A 23686-nucleotide genomic window follows, 5' to 3' on the forward strand; every position below is an offset into this window, starting at 1 on the left:
AGCAGAGCATTATAAACAGACGAGGAACGAGTCTCTCAGGTAGACTTCCTTTATAGCAGGACATTATAAACAGACGAGGAACGAGTCTCCCAGGTAGACTTCCTTTATAGCAGGGCATTATAAACAGACGAGGAACGAGTCTCCCAGGTAGACTTCCTTTATAGCAGAGCATTATAAACAGACGAGGAACGAGTCTCTCAGGTAGACTTCCTTTATAGCAGGGCATTATAAACAGACGAGGTGATGAACGAGTCTCTCAGGTAGACTTCCTTTATAGCAGGGCATTATAAACAGACGAGGAACGAGTCTCTCAGGTAGACTTCCTTTATAGCAGAGCATTATAAACAGACGAGGAACGAGTCTCTCAGGTAGACTTCCTTTATAGCAGAGCATTATAAACAGACGAGGCGAGGAACGAGTCTCTCAGGTAGACTTCCTTTATAGCAGAGCATTATAAACAGACGAGGAACGAGTCTCTCAGGTAGACTTCCTTTATAGCAGAGCATTATAAACAGACGAGGAACGAGTCTCTCAGGTAGACTTCCTTTATAGCAGAGCATTATAAACAGACGAGTTGATGAACGAGTCTCTCAGGTAGACTTCCTTTATAGCAGAGCATTATAAACAGACGAGGTGATGAACGAGTCTCTCAGGTAGACTTCCTTTATAGCAGAGCATTATAAACAGACGAGGAACGAGTCTCTCAGGTAGACTTCCTTTATAGCAGAGCATTATAAACAGACGAGGTGATGAACGAGTCTCTCAGGTAGACTTCCTTTATAGCAGGACATTATAAACAGACGAGGAACGAGTCTCCCAGGTAGACTTCCTTTATAGCAGGGCATTATAAACAGACGAGGTGATGAACGAGTCTCTCAGGTAGACTTCCTTTATAGCAGAGCATTATAAACAGACGAGGCGAGGAACGAGTCTCCCAGGTAGACTTCCTTTATAGCAGAGCATTATAAACAGACGAGGTGATGAACGAGTCTCTCAGGTAGACTTCCTTTATAGCAGAGCATTATAAACAGACGAGGTGATGAACGAGTCTCTCAGGTAGACTTCCTTTATAGCAGAGCATTATAAACAGACAAGGAACGAGTCTCTCAGGTAGACTTCCTTTATAGCAGAGCATTATAAACAGACGAGGAACGAGTCTCCCAGGTAGACTTCCTTTATAACAGAGCATTATAAACAGACGAGGAACGAGTCTCCCAGGTAGACTTCCTTTATAGCAGAGCATTATAAACAGACGAGGTGATGAACGAGTCTCTCAGGTAGACTTCCTTTATAGCAGAGCATTATAAACAGACGAGGCAAGGAACGAGTCTCCCAGGTAGACTTCCTTTATAGCAGAGCATTATAAACAGACGAGGAACGAGTCTCTCAGGTAGACTTCCTTTATAGCAGAGCATTAAAAACAGACGAGGTGATGAACGAGTCTCTCAGGTAGACTTCCTTTATAGCAGGGCATTATAAACAGACGAGGAACGAGTCTCTCAGGTAGACTTCCTTTATAGCAGAGCATTATAAACAGACGAGGAACGAGTCTCCCAGGTAGACTTCCTTTATAGCAGAGCATTATAAACAGACGAGGAACGAGTCTCTCAGGTAGACTTCCTTTATAGCAGGACATTATAAACAGACGAGGAACGAGTCTCTCAGGTAGACTTCCTTTATAGCAGGGCAATATAAACAGACGAGGTGATGAACGAGTCTCTCAGGTAGACTTCCTTTATAGCAGAGCATTATAAACAGACGAGGCGAGGAACGAGTCTCCCAGGTAGACTTCCTTTATAGCAGAGCATTATAAACAGACGAGGAACGAGTCTCCCAGGTAGACTTCCTTTATAGCAGAGCATTATAAACAGACGAGGAACGAGTCTCTCAGGTAGATTTCCTTTATAGCAGAGCATTATAAACAGACGAGGTGATGAACGAGTCTCTCAGGTAGACTTCCTTTATAGCAGAGCATTATAAACAGACGAGGTGATGAACGAGTCTCCCAGGTAGACTTCCTTTATAGCAGAGCATTATAAACAGACGAGGAACGAGTCTCTCAGGTAGACTTCCTTTATAGCAGGACATTATAAACAGACGAGGAACGAGTCTCCCAGGTAGACTTCCTTTATAGCAGGGCATTATAAACAGACGAGGAACGAGTCTCCCAGGTAGACTTCCTTTATAGCAGGGCGTTATAAACAGACGAGGTGATGAACGAGTCTCTCAGGTAGACTTCCTTTATAGCAGGGCATTATAAACAGACGAGGAACGAGTCTCTCAGGTAGACTTCCTTTATAGCAGAGCATTATAAACAGATGAGGAACGAGTCTCTCAGGTAGACTTCCTTTACAGCAGAGCATTATAAACAGACGAGGCGAGGAACGAGTCTCTCAGGTAGACTTCCTTTATAGCAGAGCATTATAAACAGACGAGGAACGAGTCTCTCAGGTAGACTTCCTTTATAGCAGAGCATTATAAACAGACGAGGAACGAGTCTCTCAGGTAGACTTCCTTTATAGCAGAGCATTATAAACAGACGAGGTGATGAACGAGTCTCTCAGGTAGACTTCCTTTATAGCAGAGCATTATAAACAGACGAGGTGATGAACGAGTCTCTTAGGTAGACTTCCTTTATAGCAGAGCATTATAAACAGACGAGGAACGAGTCTCTCAGGTAGACTTCCTTTATAGCAGAGCATTATAAACAGACGAGGTGATGAACGAGTCTCTCAGGTAGACTTCCTTTATAGCAGGACATTATAAACAGACGAGGAACGAGTCTCCCAGGTAGACTTCCTTTATAGCAGGGCATTATAAACAGACGAGGTGATGAACGAGTCTCTCAGGTAGACTTCCTTTATAGCAGGGCATTATAAACAGACGAGGAACGAGTCTCTCAGGTAGACTTCCTTTATAGCAGAGCATTATAAACAGACGAGGTGATGAACGAGTCTCTCAGGTAGACTTCCTTTATAGCAGGACATTATAAACAGACGAGGAACGAGTCTCCCAGGTAGACTTCCTTTATAGCAGGGCATTATAAACAGACGAGGAACGAGTCTCCCAGGTAGACTTCCTTTATAGCAGAGCATTATAAACAGACGAGGAACGAGTCTCTCAGGTAGACTTCCTTTATAGCAGGGCATTATAAACAGACGAGGTGATGAACGAGTCTCTCAGGTAGACTTCCTTTATAGCAGGGCATTATAAACAGACGAGGAACGAGTCTCTCAGGTAGACTTCCTTTATAGCAGAGCATTATAAACAGACGAGGAACGAGTCTCTCAGGTAGACTTCCTTTATAGCAGAGCATTATAAACAGACGAGGCGAGGAACGAGTCTCTCAGGTAGACTTCCTTTATAGCAGAGCATTATAAACAGACGAGGAACGAGTCTCTCAGGTAGACTTCCTTTATAGCAGGGCATTATAAACAGACGAGGAACGAGTCTCTCAGGTAGACTTCCTTTATAACAGAGCATTATAAACAGACGAGGAACGAGTCTCCCAGGTAGACTTCCTTTATAGCAGGACATTATAAACAGACGAGGAACGAGTCTCCCAGGTAGACTTCCTTTATAGCAGGACATTATAAACAGACGAGGAACGAGTCTCTCAGGTAGACTTCCTTTATAACAGAGCATTATAAACAGACGAGGAACGAGTCTCCCAGGTAGACTTCCTTTATAGCAGGACATTATAAACAGACGAGGAACGAGTCTCCCAGGTAGACTTCCTTTATAGCAGGGCATTATAAACAGACGAGGTGATGAACGAGTCTCTCAGGTAGACTTCCTTTATAGCAGAGCATTATAAACAGACGAGGAACGAGTCTCCCAGGTAGACTTCCTTTATAGCAGAGCATTATAAACAGACGAGGAACGAGTCTCTCAGGTAGACTTCCTTTATAGCAGGGCAATATAAACAGACGAGGTGATGAACGAGTCTCTCAGGTAGACTTCCTTTATAGCAGGGCATTATAAACAGACGAGGCGAGGAACGAGTCTCCCAGGTAGGCTAGTTACAACAAAGACAAGAGTACACACTAAAAAGTGAACCATAGATTTCTATTGAAACAGATAATCACAGCAGTGGAAAGACAGACTGATAAGAATTAGGATGGCTTCGGGAATCACTCTGTTCACATCCTATTTAATAAACTCAAATAAAGGACAAAGTGACAGAGTAGGTAGGGAAGAAGTTCCAAATGGCACCCTAATCCCCTATATAGTGCACTACTTTAGACCAGAACCCTATGGAACCCTATTCCCTATGCCATAGGGTTCTGCTCTAAAGTAGTGCACTATATAGGGAATAGGGTGCCATAGGGCCCTGGTCTAAAGTAGTGCACTATATAGGGAATAGGGCTCCATTTGGAAAACAGTGTTCTCAGAGAGGCGAGCCAGACGTGGCCACTGCGACTGGGGAGGGAAGGAGGGAGGGGCGTAGACATTTAGGATGCCCTGAACATCCCACTAGGTACAGGCACAAAGCCCTGCAATAATTACATGGGAAGAAAGAAAGAAATAAAAGAAAGAGCGAACTGAAAACACTGAGTAAAAACCCCTCAAAAAAGTTGTGGCTGGCACGCCTCGCCCAGAGCCCGGGGAAATGACCCAGTGCAGCACAGCCACAGCAGGAGCCAGAGGGGACAGAAACTTTCTACGAGGCCAACAAATCCCCTGACGACGCTTGGCTCCAGTCTTCCTTCTGTTAGAGCTGTTGATCAGAAGTTAAATAGTTTTGGTAGCTCTCTGTTTCTAAAAGACAAAAACACACTAAAACTGTGGCCAATTAATTCTGGGATATGCCCGAGTCAGAGGATTCACTGTTCTGTAGCTCACTGTATAATTGGGACGGGTTTTCTGAAGAAGGGGAAGTTGGTAATGTTACGGGGAAAACATGACTGCTCACAACTAAATGAAGCCAAGAGGGAGAAAGACTCCTTAACAACGCTAAAGTTTGCCAGTCAGTCAGTTCTGGGAAAAATTTTCAGTTTTACCTCATGCAAGTTGCAATACAGAGTTCATGCCAACCCCAGAAGTACACAGTGGGGCCATTGGGTTGGAGTTTCCATCTGTTTCCATAGTGTCAGCCTTGGCCCAAGGTTGGAGTTTCCATAGTGTCAGCCTTGGACCAAGGTTGGAGTTTCCATAGTGTCAGCCTTGGACCAAGGTTGGAGTTTCCATAGTGTCAGCCTTGGACCAAGGTTGGAGTTTCCATAGTGTCAGCCTTGGACCAAGGTTGGAGTTTCCATAGTGTCAGCCTTGGACCAAGGTTGGAGTTTCCATAGTGTCAGCCTTGGACCAAGGTTGGAGTTTCCATAGTGTCAGCCTTGGACCAAGGTTGGAGTTTCCATAGTGTCAGCCTTGGACCAAGGTTGGAGTTTCCATAGTGTCAGCCTTGGACCAAGGTTGGAGTTTCCATAGTGTCAGCCTTGGACCAAGGTTGGAGTTTCCATAGTGGGGGCTTGAAGGTTAGACCTCAATGGAAGTCCTTCCTTACAATGTCAAATGTCTCAGAAGCAGTTTCCTTTTCCAGTGGACTCAAAGCTAACAGATCTTCACATGCTGTCCTATGAGATAGGTCAAAACCCAAGTCATTTTATATTCTATTTTTGTTATTTAACCTTTATTTAACTAGGCAAGTCCATTAAGAACAAATTGGGACAATTGTGCACTGCCCCATGGGACTCCCAATCATGGCCGGTTATGATACAGACTGGAATCAAACCAGGGTCTGTAGTGACGCCTCTAACACTGAAATACAGTGGTTTGGACAGCTGTGCCACTCAGGAGCCCCCAACACCACCATGTTAGAGGGGTAGAAGGGAGTATTAGAAATCTGGTATGGTTGGACAACGTGACGGGCTATGTCCCAGACACTATGAAGATACAAGCCCCCTTCCTAACTCAGTTGCCGAAGAGGAAGAAAACTGCTCAGGGATTTCACTATGAGGCCCATTGGAAACTTTAAAACAGTTACAGCATTTAGTGGCTGTGATAGGAGAAAACTGAGGATGGATCAACAACATTGTAGTTACTCCAAAATAGTATCCTAAATGACAGAGTGAAAAGGAAGTATGTACAGAATACAAATATAAAAAAGCATGTATCCTGTTTGCAATAAGGCGCTAAAGTAAAAATAAAATGTACTCTATGTCCCGAATACAAAGATTTATTTGCAGCAAATCGAACAACACATCACTGAATACCACTTCATATTTTCAAGCTTGGTGGTGGCTGCATCATGTTATGGGTATGCTTGTCATCGGCAAGAACTAGGGAGTTTTTTTAGGATTACAATAAAGGTAATAGAGCTAAACACAGGGAAACTCAGAGGAAAACCTGGTTCAGTCTGCTTTACAACAGACACTGGGAGATGAATTCACCTTTCAGCAGGACAATAACCTAAAACACAAGGCCAAATCTACACTGGAGTTGTTTACCAAGAAGACAGTGAATGTTCCTGAGTGGCCGAGTTACAGTTTAGACTGAAAACGGCTTGAAAATCTATGGCAAGACTTGAAAATTACTATCTAGCAATGATCAACAATCAACTTGACAGAGCTAGAATAATTTATTTTAAAGATTAATGTGCAAATAGAGTACAATCCAGGTGTGGAAAGCTCTTAGAGACATACCCAGAAAGACTGCTATAATAGGTGATTGTAACATGTATTGACTCAGGGAGTTGAATACTTATATAAATACTTATATAATCAAGATATCTTTTATTTTTCATCTTTTATTTTTCATATTATATTTATTTACAAATGTTAGACTTTATCTTCTGAGTATTTTGTGTAGATCGTTGACAACAACAAAAAAGAAGAATTAAATCCATTTTAATCCAACCTTGTAACAAAACAAAAGGTGAACACTTTCTCAAGGTACTGTGGGTAATTGCGTGCTATTTGCCAAGTCCACTCCCTCACAGTAGACTCTCCACAACAGTGATCCTTCCATCCCTTCACTGTTCACTCTATTCATCTTCATCAGCTCTGGCAGATCTCTGAGAGACACGCTAGATAACACACAGTGGACAGTCCATGTTGGAAAACGAGAGAGAGGAGTAGACAGACAGAGATGGAGAAAGAGGGTGAGGGAGACAAAGAGAGAGAGAGGAATAGACAGAGAGAGAGATGAATAGATGGAGTGAGAGAGATGGGGAAAGAGGAGGTGAGGGAGACAGAGACAGAGAGAGACACACAGAGAGACACACAGAGAGACACACAGAGAGACACACAGAGAGAGTGAGAGATCCAATCTGGAACGCCACAGTTCCTTTATTGTGAATTATTCTGCTCCGGATGAGAGCAGTCCCCTTCTCAGCGAGGGAGCGGGGCGGCGGATATTGCACATACGTGTCCTCCTGCTCCACGTCTATGGACACGCTACACACCACTGTTCTAACCTCCAGCCCGTTCACCGACTGCCAGAGTGGAGTTAGGAGGAGGAATGATAAGGGCTGAGCAAGTCTACAATCTTCCCAACTACCACCCTGATGCCTACGCAGCGTACTCCTTTCCACCAGGGACCATAGGGTTACGGTGAAAAGTGGTCCACTATGCAGAGCATAGGGTGCCGTTTGGGACACAGACAGTCTACTGTGAGACGATAGGAGACATTTCTAAACCAAATCAGATGACTTGATATTAAGGGTATTTTGAGGGTGGAGGTCCACAGTACTGCTGGGTTCCTGCTTTACCTGATCATTCATTAGACTGAGCTGGATAGCCAGGTATAACAACCACTCCCTGATGAGAGGGGGCAGAAGGAAAAGCAGCAGTGGAAGGGGCTCGGAGGAGATTTGAGTTGGCCTGCTTTATAGCCTCATAGGATAAACAATAAAAATGGGAGAACGCTGCTGACTCGTTCATGAGGCTCCATGTCTTCACTACCTTTCAAGCATCTTATTTAGGTGAAGTGTCGTGGACCAATTAAGACCTCCAGAATCTAAGCAGACACATCGGTGAGACACTGATGGTGTCCGAGGAGAGAACAGAATGGAGTCCAATTTATCCGAGTGGAGACAAAAACATCCAGACCAACAGGAAGTGATCAACTCAATGTTCTTTCTATCCAGCTCTCTCAAAGTGTCCCTCTGTCATCAGCTCTCTCAAAGTGTCCCTCTGTCATCAGCTCTCTCAAAGTGTCCCTCTGTCATCAGCTCTCTCAAAGTGTCTCTCTGTAACGAATCGTATCGCCCCACACGGAGACAGAGAGAAGAAGGAAACCTTATTTAAGGTTTAGGCTAATGAAGGAGGAGGATCTCGCTGAGGCAGGTAACTCAGTCATGGTTGTTCATACAACCTTTAAATTAGTCTGCTCGGCTTCAAACCTTTTTCTCTCTCTCTCTCTCTCTCTCTCTCTCTCTCTCTCTCTCTCTCTCTCTCTGTGTGTGAAGAGAAGGTGCTCTTAATGTGACTGATGAATACAGACACTACCTAAATGGTGCTACTGTCCTTGGAATGGACTCTCTCTCTCCCTCTTCCCTCCTCCCCCCCGTATCTTTTGTTTTAATGAATCTCACTCTCTCTCTCCCCCCTCCGTTTCTTTTGTTTTAATGAATCTCTCTCTCTCTCTCTGTTCTGTTTCTGTGATCATCGGGTATTAAAAGGCAGGCTGAGGCCACTCCATTCATCATCAACTCTCTGAGACAATGATCCAGCACCTTTCTCTATGCAGGAAGGCTTTAGTACTGCCAGCAGGGTGAGTACAGACTGCAATATAAACAGACCTGTTGACAGACATTGTACGGTCTGCTGTAAACAACATGTGACGGGAAATCTAACTGGTCAGCACATCTAATTGCTGTCGCTTCACACAAAGCCTACTCGACTATTATGTTGAAAACCCACCACAAAAAACTGTGTCAAGAAAAATATGCTAAAAGCAGACGTTTTTTTTTTGTTTGTTTTTTAACTGATTAGCAAGCCGTCTCCCGCACACAGCAATTAGTCGATTTTAAAACGTACATTTGTAAACAGAGCGGTCTCCATGGTAACGCAGAGATAAGGCGCCACAGGCGACATTCTGAGAGGAAACCTCCCCTGGTCAGCAGTGGTGTTGAATCTTAATTTAAAGTGGAGATATTCATCCAACGTCCGGTACCAACACACAACCCAAACCCACAACAGCTCTTTATTCCATACGCAGTGCACTGCGTTTCATTAGAGCCCTATTGGTCCTGGTCTAAAGCAGTGCACTGCGTTTCATTAGAGCCCTATTGGTCCTGGTCTAAAGCAGTGCACTGCGTTTCATTAGAGCCCTATTGGTCCTGGTCTAAAGCAGTGCACTGTGTTTCATTAGAGCCCTATTGGTCCTGGTCTAAAGCAGTGCACTGTGTTTCATTAGAGCCCTATTGGTCCTGGTCTAAAGCAGTGCACTGTGTTTCATTAGAGCCCTATTGGTCCTGGTCTAAAGCAGTGCACTGTGTTTCATTAGAGCCCTATTGGTCCTGGTCTAAAGCAGTGCACTGTGTTTCATTAGAGCCCTATTGGTCCTGGTCTAAAGCAGTGCACTGTGTTTCATTAGAGCCCTATTGGTCCTGGTCTAAAGCAGTGCACTGTGTTTCATTAGAGCCCTATTGGTCCTGGTCTAAAGCAGTGCACTGTGTTTCATTAGAGCCCTATTGGTCCTGGTCTAAAGCAGTGCACTGTGTTTCATTAGAGCCCTATTGGTCCTGGTCTAAAGCAGTGCACTGTGTTTCATTAGAGCCCTATTGGTCCTGGTCTAAAGCAGTGCACTGTGTTTCATTAGAGCCCTATTGGTCCTGGTCTAAAGCAGTGCACTGTGTTTCATTAGAGCCCTATTGGTCCTGGTCTAAAGCAGTGCACTGTGTTTCATTAGAGCCCTATTGGTCCTGGTCTAAAGCAGTGCACTGTGTTTCATTAGAGCCCTATTGGACCTGGTCTAAAGCAGTGCACTATGTTTCATTAGAGCCCTATTGGACCTGGTCTAAAGTAGTGCACTATGTTTGATTAGAGCCCTACGGGTCCTGGCCTAAAGTAGTGCACTATGTTTCATTAGAGCCCTATTGGACCTGGTCTAAAGTAGTGCACTACGTTTGATTAGAGCCCTACGGGTCCTGGCCTAAAGTAGTGCACTACGTTTGATTAGAGCCCTACGGGTCCTGGCCTAAAGTAGTGCACTACGTTTGATTAGAGCCCTACGGGTCCTAGCCTAAAGTAGTGCACTATATAGGGCATAGGATGCCATTTAGAAAGCAACCAAAAGACAATCGCTCTGGGCGATTGTCAAAAGCTGTTTCAGAATAGCAGACAAGTAAATCTTGGCTCATGGCTGGACTGACTGTATGCAGAGTCAAGACAACGCTACCATGGCTTTTCTTAACAAACACCCTGGAGAACCCTGCAGAACCCTGCAGAACCCTGCAGCTTCCGGAGGAGAAAAGGAAAATAAATAGGACAGAAACATTGAAGAAAAAAAAACTTCAACGTTCTCTCCTCATTTTGTTTCAAATCTAGTACGGCTTTTTGGAATATGACGAGAGACATCCATTACGACAGCGGTTCCCCAAACTTATTCACTCATATCCTCCTTCCAGCACAAAACTGTTCACACCCCTCGTTGGCGGAGAGAACATTTTCCCGTTTTAAAAAGCTTACTTCCTGCAATTCTACACATAATTTTTTTGCCACGGGGTGCAAAAGAACATGTTGCTTTTTATTAAAAAGCTCATTATCTTGCAATTCGATACAAAACCTGACAAAAAAAAACGTTAGCGGAAATGAGCTAGTTGATGTAGACAGGTTTTATAAAGAGCTCTCTAAGGTCTGCAATGACTGACATGAGGAATACTGATGACACACTGAACCATTTAAAAACTCTACTATTATTAGAATAAGTTTCCTAAATTGAAAACTTAAAATGTAAATAAGAGTCAGCCACAGTTAAGGTCTTTCTAGGCCAGCGATGAGTAACTAGATTCAGCCACAGTTAAGGTCTTTCTAGGCCAGCGGTGAGTAACTAGATTCAGCCACAGTTAAGGTCTTTCTAGGCCAGCGGTGAGTAACTAGATTCAGCCACAGTTAAGGTCTTTCTAGGCCAGCGGTGAGTAACTAGATTCAGCCACAGTTAAGGTATTTCTAGGCCAGCGGTGAGTAACTAGATTCAGCCACAGTTAAGGTCTTTCTAGGCCAGCGGTGAGTAACTAGATTCAGCCACAGTTAAGGTATTTCTAGGCCAGCAGTGAGTAACTAGATTCAGCCACAGGCCCGAGTTTTATCGTCTGGAACATAATTATAATCATTTGTACGCTGACCACAACTAAGACACAAAAAGAGATTGTATGAGAAAATTATCATTTCATACCTTGATTACATTGAGACACAATCACATATCCCTTCTACAGCATAGACTACTGATAAAGAGTGTGTGTGTGTGTGTGTGTGTGTGTGTGTGTGTGTGTGTGTGTGTGTGTGTGTGTGTGTGTGTGTGTGTGTGTGTGTGTGTGTGTGTGTGTGAGAGTGTGTGTGTGTACCTAGAGATAACCTTCCAATCACACGATGACTCTGATATCATTCAAATGAATAGCTCCATTAACATCAGCTGATAAAGAGGACAGGAGAAGAAGAAGACCAGCTACAGAACAGAGAAACCAACATTATATACACCTGTCTGGTAGTTAACAGGAGAAGAAGAAGACCAGCTACAGAACAGAGAAACCAACATTATATACACCTGTCTGGTAGTTAACAGGAGAAGAAGAAGACCAGCTACAGAACAGAGAAACCAACATTATATACACCTGTCTGGTAGTTAACAGGAGAAGAAGAAGACCAGCTACAGAACAGAGAAACCAACATTATATACACCTGTCTGGTAGTTAACAGGAGAAGAAGAAGACCAGCTACAGAACAGAGAAACCAACATTATATACACCTGTCTGGTAGTTAACAGGAGAAGAAGAAGACCAGCTACAGAACAGAGAAACCAACATTATATACACCTGTCTGGTAGTTAACAGGAGAAGAAGAAGACCAGCTACAGAACAGAGAAACCAATGGTAACATTAAATACACCTGTCTGGTAGTTAATGGTGGTTGGAGGTTTACATTACATGTTAGCCGCTATGAATCACCCAGACAACTATAGGCTATAACGGCGCCCTACTCCCTATATAGTGGTCTATGTTTCACCTTAGTGCCCTATCCAGGTAATAGAGTTCCAATCTGTCTTTGTGCCCTGGTCTAAAGTAGTGCACTATATAGGGAATAGGGTTCAATAGGACTCTGGTCTAAAGTAGTGCACTATATAGGGAATAGGGTGCCATAGGGCTCTGGTCTAAAGTAGTGCACTATATAGGGAATAGGGTGCCATATAGACCTGGTCTAAAGTAGTGCACTATATAGGGAATAGGGTGCCATATAGCCCTGGTCTAAAGTAGTGCACTCTAAAAAGGGAATAGGGTGCCATATGGAAGGTAACCCTTTTCTATTTTGCTTGCTGTTATTTCGTCTGGTGCTGGTTGGTTGTGATTGGATGCAGCAGTTTCCCCGTGAAGTATCACCTCTCTATACATCACAGTGTGAGTCCCAAATGGCACCCTATTCCCTATTGGCCAGGTCAAATGTAGTGTACTACATAGGGAATAGAGTGCCATAGCCACGGTCTGAGACAGATGAGGAGCAAATAACAAGGCCAGAATATGCCTATTAACAGCACAAAGCTAACGTCACACTTTACAACAAGGAGATATATGCCCTCCTCTCACTCACTCTCACACACACACACACACACACACACACACACACACACACACACACACACACACACACACACACACACACACACACACACACACACACACACACACACACACACACACACACACACACACACACACACACACACACACACACACACACACAGAGCGTAGAGACCCGCCCTGAAGTACGATAAAAGTTTCCCTTTCTTTTTTAACCAATGTTTTTGTTACTTTATTCTAAAATACTAGCTAAGGTATACATATCGATCGCCACAACGCACTCTGTTCTCCGCGCTCCAGGGACCACGTTAAGTCCTGGTCCATATATGTTTAATAATCTGCCTTATCAAAGCACCTTGACTTTTTAATACACCACTAGTCCCTGTAAAAAGGTTCCAGTCCCCCAGGGGGGGATTTTTAATTGAAATCAATGTAGAAAATGGTCCCTTTTATATTTTTGAAGAAAACAAAATTGTTTGGAAGCCAGGTGTTACCGTTTTCTTTACAGATTCAATCATTTTCTGGACCTTGACAGTTTTATCACGGCTACTCAAGGTACTGTTGGTCTGCTCTCTACGGGCGAGTCCCAAATGGCACCCTGAGCCCTGGTCAGAAGTAGTGCACGCTATAGGGAATAGGGTGCATGAGGGAGAAGAGAAAAAAACCAAACAGGTTGAAGCTCATTGAAACTCCAGACACGAGGACAATCCAGAGAGCAACAGACACATGAACAACAATGAATCATCCAATATCTTCCAGCACTCCAACATTATCACATCCTCCAAGGATGGTGTGCCAAGCGCTCTATAATTTAACACTAACTGGTGGTTTCATATGCCAGATGTGTGTGAGAGAGGAGAGAGAAAGAGGGAGAGATTGAGAGTGAGAGTGAGACAGAAAGTGAACAAACAAGATAAAACAACTAAAGCAAAGCCAGCCAAAAGCAGGATTAGGTAGGTAGTGGGAGATTAGGTAACGGGTAGATTAGCTAGGGGATAGATTAGGTAATGGTAGATTAGGTAAAGGTTAGTGGTTAGATTAGGTAGCGGTAGATCAGGTAGTGATAGAGATAGAATAGGTAATGATTACATTAGGTAATGGTAGAATAGGTAATGGTTACATTAGGTAGCAGTTAGATTAGGTAGTAATCGAGGCAGATTAGGTAATGGTTACATTAGGTAATGGTTACATTAGGTAGCAGTTAGATTAGGTAGTAATCGAGGCAGATTAGGTAATGGTAGAATAGGTCATGGTTACATTAGGTAATGTTAGAATAGGTAATGGTTACATTAGGTAATGGTAGAATAGGTTATGGTTACATTAGGTAATGGTTACATTAGGTAATGGTAGAATAGGTCATGGTTACATTAGGTAATGGTAGAATAGGTTATGGTTACATTAGGTAATGGTTACATTAGGTAATGGTAGAATAGGTCATGGTTACATTAGGTAATGGTAGAATAGGTTATGGTTACATTAGGTAATGGTTACATTAGGTAATGGTAGAATAGGTCATGGTTACATTAGGTAATGGTAGAATAGGTTATGGTTACATTAGGTAATGGTAGAATAGGTTATGGTTACATTAGGTAATGGTTACATTAGGTAATGGTAGAATAGGTCATGGTTACATTAGGTAATGGTAGAATAGGTCATGGTTACATTAGGTAATGGTAGAATAGGCTTATGGTTACATTAGGTAATGGTTACATTAGGTAATGGTTACATTAGGTAATGGTTACATTAGGTAATGGTAGAATAGGTCATGGTTACATTAGGTAATGGTAGAATAGGTCATGGTTACATTAGGTAATGGTAGAATAGGTTATGGTTACATTAGGTAATGGTTACATTAGGTAATGGGAGAATAAGTAGCGGTAGTGGAATTATGTTACAACCCTGTGATGGTTTAACAGGCCAACAGGGGATATTTAACACGGAGGACCGACTGCAGTTACAGTTCATAAGTGCCGGCTTGATGCTATATAGGGAATAGGGTGCTAATTAACCCCAGCTAAGAGGCATCCTGGCCTCCCTAACCTGGCCAGTCTGATGCCCTGGTATGAGCCAGGCCTGAACCACACAGAGCAGAGACACCATCCCATAGCGATATTAAGGTAGAAATCACACGGGCTCAGTTAGAAGTGACAGGGTTAAGAGGTACTGGTGTTCCACACACACTGTCCCCTAGCCTCACACACACACTGTCCCTAGCCCCACACACACACACAGTCCCCAGCCACTGTCCCCCAGCCCCACGCCACTACAAGCCTCAGTTCCCCACCACATTATGAACAGTAATTCTCCACCTACTGTTTTGGAGGCTGTAACGATGTACTGGATAACCATCTCTCTCTTGGTGGTCAGATCTTTCTCTCTCAGAGGAGCCTTCTTGTCCTCATTCAGGTTCATATCCTCCTGGGGGGGGGGGGAGAGAGATAAATATACGTTAGGCAGGTTTAATAGTTGAAGCCCACTCTGAGCAGTGGTCTCCCAGTAACAGAGCTGAACTGGTGAAACATTAAAGGCCATGTTGTAGCCCTGAGTCGCATCCAACCTGTACATCTGGTGTAAACATCTCCATGTTAGAGCCCTGAGTCGCATCCAACCTGTACATCTGGTGTAAACATCCCCATGTTAGAGCCCTGAGTCGCATCCAACCTGTACATCTGGTGTAAACATCTCCATGTTAGAGCCCTGAGTCGCATCCAACCTGTACATCTGGTGTAAACATCTCCATGTTAGAGCCCTGAGTCGCATCCAACCTGTACATCTGGTGTAAACATCTCCATGTTAGAGCCCTGAGTAGGATCCACCCTGTACATCTGGTGTAAACATCTCCATGTTAGAGCCCTGAGTAGGATCCACCCTGTACATCTGGTGTAAACATCTCCATGTTAGAGCCCTGAGTAGGATCCACCCTGTACATCTGGTGTAAACATCTCCATGTTAGAGCCCTGAGTAGGATCCACCCTGTACATCTGGTGTAAACATCTCCATGTTAGAGCCCTGAGTAGGATCCACCCTGTACATCTGGTGTAAACATCTCCATGTTAGAGCCCTGAGTAGGATCCACCCTGTACATCTGGTGTAAACATCTCCATGTTAGAGCCCTGAGTAGGATCCACCCTGTACATCTGGTGTTAACATCTCCATGTTAGAGCCCTGAGTAGGCTCCACCCTGTACATCTGGTGTAAACATCTCCATGTTAGAGCCCTGAGTAGGATCCACCCTGTACATCTGGTGTAAACATCTCCATGTTAGAGCCCTGAGTAGGATCCACCCTGTACATCTGGTGTAAACATCTCCATGTTAGAGCCCTGAGTAGAATCCACCCTGTACATCTGGTGTAAACATCTCCATGTTGATCTCTTTAGCTAGAAAAACCTCAGTTATTACTGGGAAATCCACAGGCTTGTAAAAAAGGTTCAACAAAATTGTCTTGACATTTCATTCATCTTCCCACTTTAAAAAGCATATTGGATTAAAACCTAACACCTGAGTGTAGTTAATGAACGAGTAAGTACGAATTAAAAGGCCATATCATTAATTGCCTTTATCTTTTCAAAAAGAGCGTTGCGGAGGTATAACCGTAGAATTCCATATGAAATCATTATTTAACAGGATCTCTGTGGGTGTCCGTCTGATAGACAGACCACTTGTTGTTCCATTTGTCCCATCCTTCAGGAAGTTAAAAGATGCCGTATAAAATGGAAACGTGATTGGACTTTATGGAAACAGCCAGCGTGAAAAGAGAAGAGAGATCCATACTGCATCCCAAAATGGCAGCGTGTTCCCTATATAGTGCCCCATAGGGCTCTGGTCTGAAGCAGGGCACTATGTAGGGAATAGGGTTCCAAAGAGCTCTGGTCTGAAGCAGGGCACTATATAGGGAATAGGGTGCCAAAGGGCTCTGGTCTGAAGCAGGGCACTATATAGGGAATAGGGTTCCGGTCTAAAGCAGGGCACTATATAGGGAATAGGGTTCCAAAGGGCTCTGGTCTAAAGCAGGGCACTATATAGGGAATAGGGTTCCAAAGAGCTCTGGTCTGAAGCAGGGCACTATATAGGGAATAGGGTGCCAAAGGGCTCTGGTCTAAAGTAGTGCACTATATAGGGACTAGGGTCTAAAGTAGTGCACTATGTAGGGAATAGGGTGCCATTTGGGATGGAACCCCAGTGTTGTAACATCCTGACTGTGTGATGGCCTGTTCTCTTGAGGCCTTGGCTGCATGGAATGGTGACACTGACAGTGGTAGATACAGGCAACAGAGAGGTTACAGAGAGAGAGAGAGACAACGGCCCAGAGACGTTACAGAGAGACAACAGCCCAGAGACGTTACAGAGAGAGACAACAGCCCAGAGAGGTTACAGAGAGAGACAACAGCCCAGAGAGGTTACAGAGAGAGAGAGAGACAACGGCCCAGAGACGTTACAGAGAGACAACAGCCCAGAGACGTTACAGAGAGAGACAACAGCCCAGAGAGGTTACAGAGAGAGACAACAGCCCAGAGAGGTTACAGAGAGAGACAACGGCCCAGAGAGGTTACAGAGAGAGACAACGGCCCAGAGAGGTTACAGAGAGAGACAACAGCCCAGAGAGGTTACAGAGAGAGACAACAGCCCAGAGAGGTTACAGAGAGAGACAACGGCCCAGAGACGTTACAGAGAGAGACAACAGCCCAGAGAGGTTACAGAGAGAGACAACGGCCCAGAGAGGTTACAGAGAGAGACAACAGCCCAGAGAGGTTACAGAGAGAGACAACGGCCCAGAGAGGTTACAGAGAGAGACAACGGCCCAGAGAGGTTACAGAGAGAGACAAGGCCCAGAGAGGTTACAGAGAGAGACAACAGCCCAGAGAGGTTACAGAGAGAGACAACAGCCCAGAGACGTTAGAGAGAGACAACGGCCCAGAGACGTTAGAGAGAGACAACGGCCCAGAGACGTTACAGAGAGACAACAGCCCAGAGACGTTACAGAGAGACAACAGCCCAGAGACGTTACAGAGAGAGACAACAGCCCAGAGAGGTGACAGAGAGAGACAACAGCCCAGAGAGGTGACAGAGAGAGACAACAGCCCAGAGAGGTGACAGAGAGAGACAACAGCCCAGAGACGTTAGAGAGAGACAACGGCCCAGAGACGTTAGAGAGAGACAACGGCCCAGAGACGTTACAGAGAGAGACAACGGCCCAGAGAGGTTACAGAGAGAGACAACGGCCCAGAGAGGTTACAGAGAGAGACAACGGCCCAGAGACGTTACAGAGAGAGACAACGGCCCAGAGAGGTTACAGAGAGAGACAACGGCCCAGAGAGGTTACAGAGAGAGACAACAGCCCAGAGAGGTTACAGAGAGAGACAACGGCCCAGAGACGTTACAGAGAGAGACAACAGCCCAGAGAGGTTACAGAGAGAGACAACGGCCCAGAGAGGTTACAGAGAGAGACAACGGCCCAGAGAGGTTACAGAGAGAGACAACGGCCCAGAGAGGTTACAGAGAGAGACAACGGCCCAGAGAGGTTACAGAGAGAGACAAGGCCCAGAGAGGTTACAGAGAGAGACAACAGCCCAGAGAGGTTACAGAGAGAGACAACAGCCCAGAGACGTTAGAGAGAGACAACAGCCCAGAGACGTTAGAGAGAGACAACGGCCCAGAGACGTTAGAGAGAGACAACGGCCCAGAGACGTTACAGAGAGAGACAACAGCCCAGAGAGGTTACAGAGAGAGACAACAGCCCAGAGAGGTTACAGAGAGAGACAACAGCCCAGAGAGGTTACAGAGAGAGACAACAGCCCAGAGACGTTACAGAGAGAGACAACGGCCCAGAGACGTTAGAGAGAGACAACGGCCCAGAGACGTTACAGAGAGACAACGGCCCAGAGACGTTACAGAGAGACAACGGCCCAGAGAGGTTACAGAGAGAGACAACGGCCCAGAGACGTTACAGAGAGAGACAACGGCCCAGAGAGGTTACAGAGAGAGACAACAGCCCAGAGAGGTTACAGAGAGAGACAACAGCCCAGAGAGGTTACAGAGAGAGACAACAGCCCAGAGAGGTTACAGAGAGAGACAACGGCCCAGAGAGGTTACAGAGAGAGACAACGGCCCAGAGACGTTACAGAGAGAGACAACGGCCCAGAGAGGTTACAGAGAGAGACAACGGCCCAGAGAGGTTACAGAGAGAGACAACGGCCCAGAGAGGTTACAGAGAGAGACAACGGCCCAGAGAGGTTACAGAGAGAGACAACGGCCCAGAGAGGTTACAGAGAGAGACAAGGCCCAGAGAGGTTACAGAGAGAGACAACAGCCCAGAGACGTTACAGAGAGAGACAACAGCCCAGAGAGGTTACAGAGAGAGACAACGGCCCAGAGAGGTTACAGAGAGAGACAAGGCCCAGAGAGGTTACAGAGAGAGACAACAGCCCAGAGACGTTACAGAGAGAGACAACAGCCCAGAGAGGTTACAGAGAGAGACAACAGCCCAGAGACGTTACAGAGAGAGACAACAGCCCAGAGACGTTACAGAGAGAGACAACAGCCCAGAGACGTTACAGAGAGAGACAACAGCCCAGAGAGGTTACAGAGAGAGACAACGGCCCAGAGAGGTTACAGAGAGAGACAACAGCCCAGAGACATTACAGAGAGAGACAACAGCCCAGAGACGTTACAGAGAGACAACAGCCCAGAGACGTTACAGAGAGACAACAGCCCAGAGACGTTAGAGAGAGACAACAGCCCAGAGACGTTACAGAGAGAGACAACAGCCCAGAGACATTACAGAGAGAGACAACAGCCCAGAGACGTTACAGAGAGAGACAACGGCCCAGAGAGGTTACAGAGAGAGTCAACAGCCCAGAGAGGTTACAGAGAGAGACAACAGCCCAGAGAGGTTACAGAGAGAGACAACAGCCCAGAGAGGTTACAGAGAAAGACAACAGCCCAGAGACGTTACAGAGATACAGATTGAATCTTAAAATAGCTCTATTCCCCAAATAATGCACTACCTTTGACCAGAGATTATGGGGCTCTGATCTAAAGTAGTGCACTATATAGGGAATAGGTTGCCATTTGGCACCCTATGTTACTTTGAGTGATTGAAGTGGAAAATACAGTTTGAAATGTTCCACGTGGATGGTAAAGTGTGGCCATTTTGATGAAGCCAACATGGATGGAGAGAGTTTGAGACAGATGTTTTAGCTTCTCTAGGGTAGGGGGCAGTATTTTGACGTCCGGATGAAAGGCGTGCCCAAATTAAACTGCCTGCTACTCAGGCTCAGAAGGTAGGATATGCATATTATTAGTAGATTTGGATAGAAAACACTCTGAAGTTTCTAAAACTGTTTGAATGATGTCTGTGCGTACAACAGAACTCATATGGCAGGCAAAAACCTGAGAAAAATCCAACCAGGAAGTGGGAAATCTGAGGGTTGTAGTTTTTTCAAGTGATTGCCTATTGCCTATACAGTGACTTAGGGTTCATTTTGCACTTCCTAAGGCTTCCACTAGATGTCAAAAGTCTTTAGAACATTGTTTCAGGCTTCTACTGTGAATTTGAAGCGAACAAGAGGGCCTGGTGTGAGATGAGTGAGGAAATGACATGAGCTCAGATGCGCGCCCTCACGTGAGTGTGAGCTGTGTTCCTTTTCTTTTCTGAAGACATTGGAATTGTCCGGTTGGAATAGTACTGAATATTTGTTAAAAACATCCTAAAGATTGATGATATACATCGTTTGACATATTTCTACGAACGTAAATCTAGCTTTTTTTTACTTTTCGTCGTGACATTTTTGCGCGCTTCCTGCATTTGGAGTAGTGGACTGAACGCGCGAACAAAAAGGAGGTATTTGGACATAAATGATAGACTTTATCGAACAAAACAAACATTTATTGTGGACCTGGAATTCCTGGGAGTGTATTCTGATGACGATCATCAAAGTGAATATATATTAATATTATTTTAGTTTTATTGACTCCACAAAATGGCGGGTTTGGTTTCGTGTCTGAACGCTTTACTCAGATTATTGCAAAGTGTGCTTTCGCTGTAAAGTTTTTTGTTTTTTTTAAATCTGACACAGCGGTTGCATTAAGGAGAGGTGTATCTATAATTCTTTGAATTACAGTTTAATATTTTATTAACGTTTATGAGGAGTATTTCTGTAAATTTATGTGCTCATTCACAGGAAGTTTTGGGAGGCAAAACATTTCTGAACATTACACGCCAATGTAAAATGGGGTTTTTGGATATAAATATGTACTTTATCGAGCAAAACATACATGTATTGTGTAACATGAAGTCCTATGAGTGCCATCTGATGAAGATCATCAAAGGTTAGTGATTAATTTTAGCTGTATTTCTGGTTTTTGTGACGCCTCTCCTTGCTTGGAAAATGACTGTGTAGTTTTTCTTGTCAAGGTTATGTGCTAACATAATCTAATGCAATGCTTTTGCCGTAAAGCCTTTTTGAAATCGGACAATGTGGTTGGATTCAGGAGAAGTGAATCTTTAAAATGGGATAAAATAGTTGTATGTTTGAGAAATTAGAATTATGAGATCTTTGTTGTTTTGAATTTGGCGCCCTGCTATTTCACTGGCTGTTGAATAGTGTGTCCCGCAGGTGGGACGGTCACGTCCCACATACCCAAGAGAAGTTAAATATTGGTTGTTATTTCTATTAATTAATTTTAAAAAATTTAAAAAATGAATTCAGTTGTGTCATTTTTGAGATAAACTAAATAATTACTACTAAATACATCAGTTTAAAAGTGCTGCACCTAGAATGTCTCCTATATGTGGAAGCTAGGTGAATTGCGACAGCACTAGCTTGTGCTCAAAACAAATCCCCCCCTTTCCAGCATCCCATTTCCCTGTAACATGGAGACTCACCCCCCCACACCAGCATCCCATTTCCCCGTAACATGGTGAAGACTCGCCACCCCCCCACACCAGCATCCCATTTCCCCGTAACATGGTGAAGACTCGCCACCCCCCCACACCAGCATCCCATTTCCCCGTAACATGGTGAAGACTCGCCACCCCCCCACACCAGCATCCCATTTCCCCGTAACATGGTGAAGACTCGCCACCCCCCCACACCAGCATCACATTTCCCCGGAACATGGTGAAGACTCGCCACCCCCCCACACCAGCATCACATTTCCCCGGAACATGGTGGAGACTCACGCTTGAGCCTTTCACTGTTGGTCCACCAGCTTCAAACAGCAGTAAAAACAATATTTTTCCTGATTAGATGGTACAATGATTCCCTGCACCTTCCAGTGCTCGTTTTCTCACAAACTGAAACTGAGCAAACAGTCTAATGACCTAGCGATTTCTACATTGGCCACTTGACCCAATTTCCACTGGCGATAACACGGCCACAGTTAAAACAGCTTTCCCATTTTGACAACAGCTGCCGGTCCAGAGGGAGAAATTAATAGGCAAATTTCACAGCCAAGCACAACACTAGCGAGTATGTTATACTGTGAAACTATCATGCAGATATATTATGGACAATTCCCAAAATTACAAACATTTATATTTTATTTTTATATTATTTCGTTTCAGTTTCACGGACAGAATTAAGCCTGTGTGTGGTAGGCTAGAAACCATTTATGGGTTGTACAGTTGCAGAAATAAGCATTTTTTAAATGCAGACCATCAAAAAATATCGTAGTTTTAAAACCATTTTGCTTGCATTTCATAGTGAAAGTCAGTGCGTTATTGCTTCAGATTGATCAGGGGCGTGCAACTTAGGGCTGTCCCCAACAACAACAAAAATCTTGGTCGACCTAGAGTCATCTGGTCTTTAGATCAATCGATTGGTCGAAATGTTTAAACGTGTATTTTTCCATATATAGACGTACCCTGTGTGTCAACTGTATATTGATACTGAGCATGTCTGATGCTTTAAGCACTTACACGAAATTGACGCAAATGACTCAAGAGGGAGCCAGAGATCAATATAGCCAAACCAGAAGAAAAAACATGTTCCTGACCCTCCTCCTTCACTGCTGCAGGCCTTCACAGATTCTGCCATTAGGCTCCTGAAGTTGCCGGTTACAGGCTACACCAGCAGTCGGCAACCTTTCCCATTTGGAGTGTTATCCAAGTTCTCCGACCATTTCTACTGATCTGCGTGCCAGTTATGATCTTAATATGAACATTTTCATGGAACCATTTTATTTATTTTATAATAAAAGGTCTTCATGTCTCAAAATCAATGTCATGTGGTCGATCAAAATTATATGCAAATAACAAATCTAGAAGGAACTTCTACTGCCAAATACGTAGAAATAGCCGAGATAAAGCCTACAGATAAAAACATTGCAGCCTGCAGGTAGAAAATATCCTGATAAAAAATAAATATCCTATGAATCACAGTGGCTACTCATGGCCTGACTGCAAGGAACTTGAAACATTATCAACTATTATCTTGTGTCTGGTCTGAAGCTCCTTGAAACATTATCAACTATTATCTTGTGTCTGGTCTGAAGCTCCTTGAAACATTATCAACTATTATCTTGTGTCTGGTCTGAAGCTCCTTGAAACATTATCAACTATTACCTTGTGTCTGGTCTGAAGCTCCTTGAAACATTATCTACTATTATCTTGTGTCTGGTCTGAAGCTCCTTGAAACATTATCAACTATTATCTTGTGTCTGGTCTGAAGCTCCTTGAAACATTATCAACTATTATCTTGTGTCTGGTCTGAAGCTCCTTGAAACATTATCAACTATTATCTTGTGTCTGGTCTGAAGCTCCTTGAAACATTATCAACTATTAACTTGTGTCTGGTCTGAAGCTCCTTCAAACATTATCAACTATTATCTTGTCTGGTCTGAAGCTCCTTGAAACATTATCAACTATTATCTTGTGTCTGGTCTGAAGCTCCTTGAAACATTATCAACTATTATCTTGTGTCTGGTCTGAAGCTCCTTGAAACATTATC

General features: G+C 44.2%; 1 protein-coding gene across 1 annotated transcript in view; it reads right to left on the reverse strand.

Moving 5' to 3' along the window:
• LOC106591129 (protein diaphanous homolog 3) overlaps nucleotides 1–23686 on the reverse strand; it is a 667062-nt gene that overhangs the window by 570119 nt on the left and 73257 nt on the right. The window contains exon 4 of the mRNA XM_082963749.1: nucleotides 15050–15154. Coding sequence (XP_082819875.1) covers nucleotides 15050–15154 — 105 coding nt within the window. The remainder of the gene's footprint in view (nucleotides 1–15049; nucleotides 15155–23686) is intronic.

Source organism: Salmo salar, chromosome 17 (assembly GCF_965601325.2).
Source record: "Salmo salar chromosome 17, fSalSal1, whole genome shotgun sequence".
NCBI classification, from domain to species: Eukaryota; Metazoa; Chordata; class Actinopteri; order Salmoniformes; family Salmonidae; genus Salmo; species Salmo salar.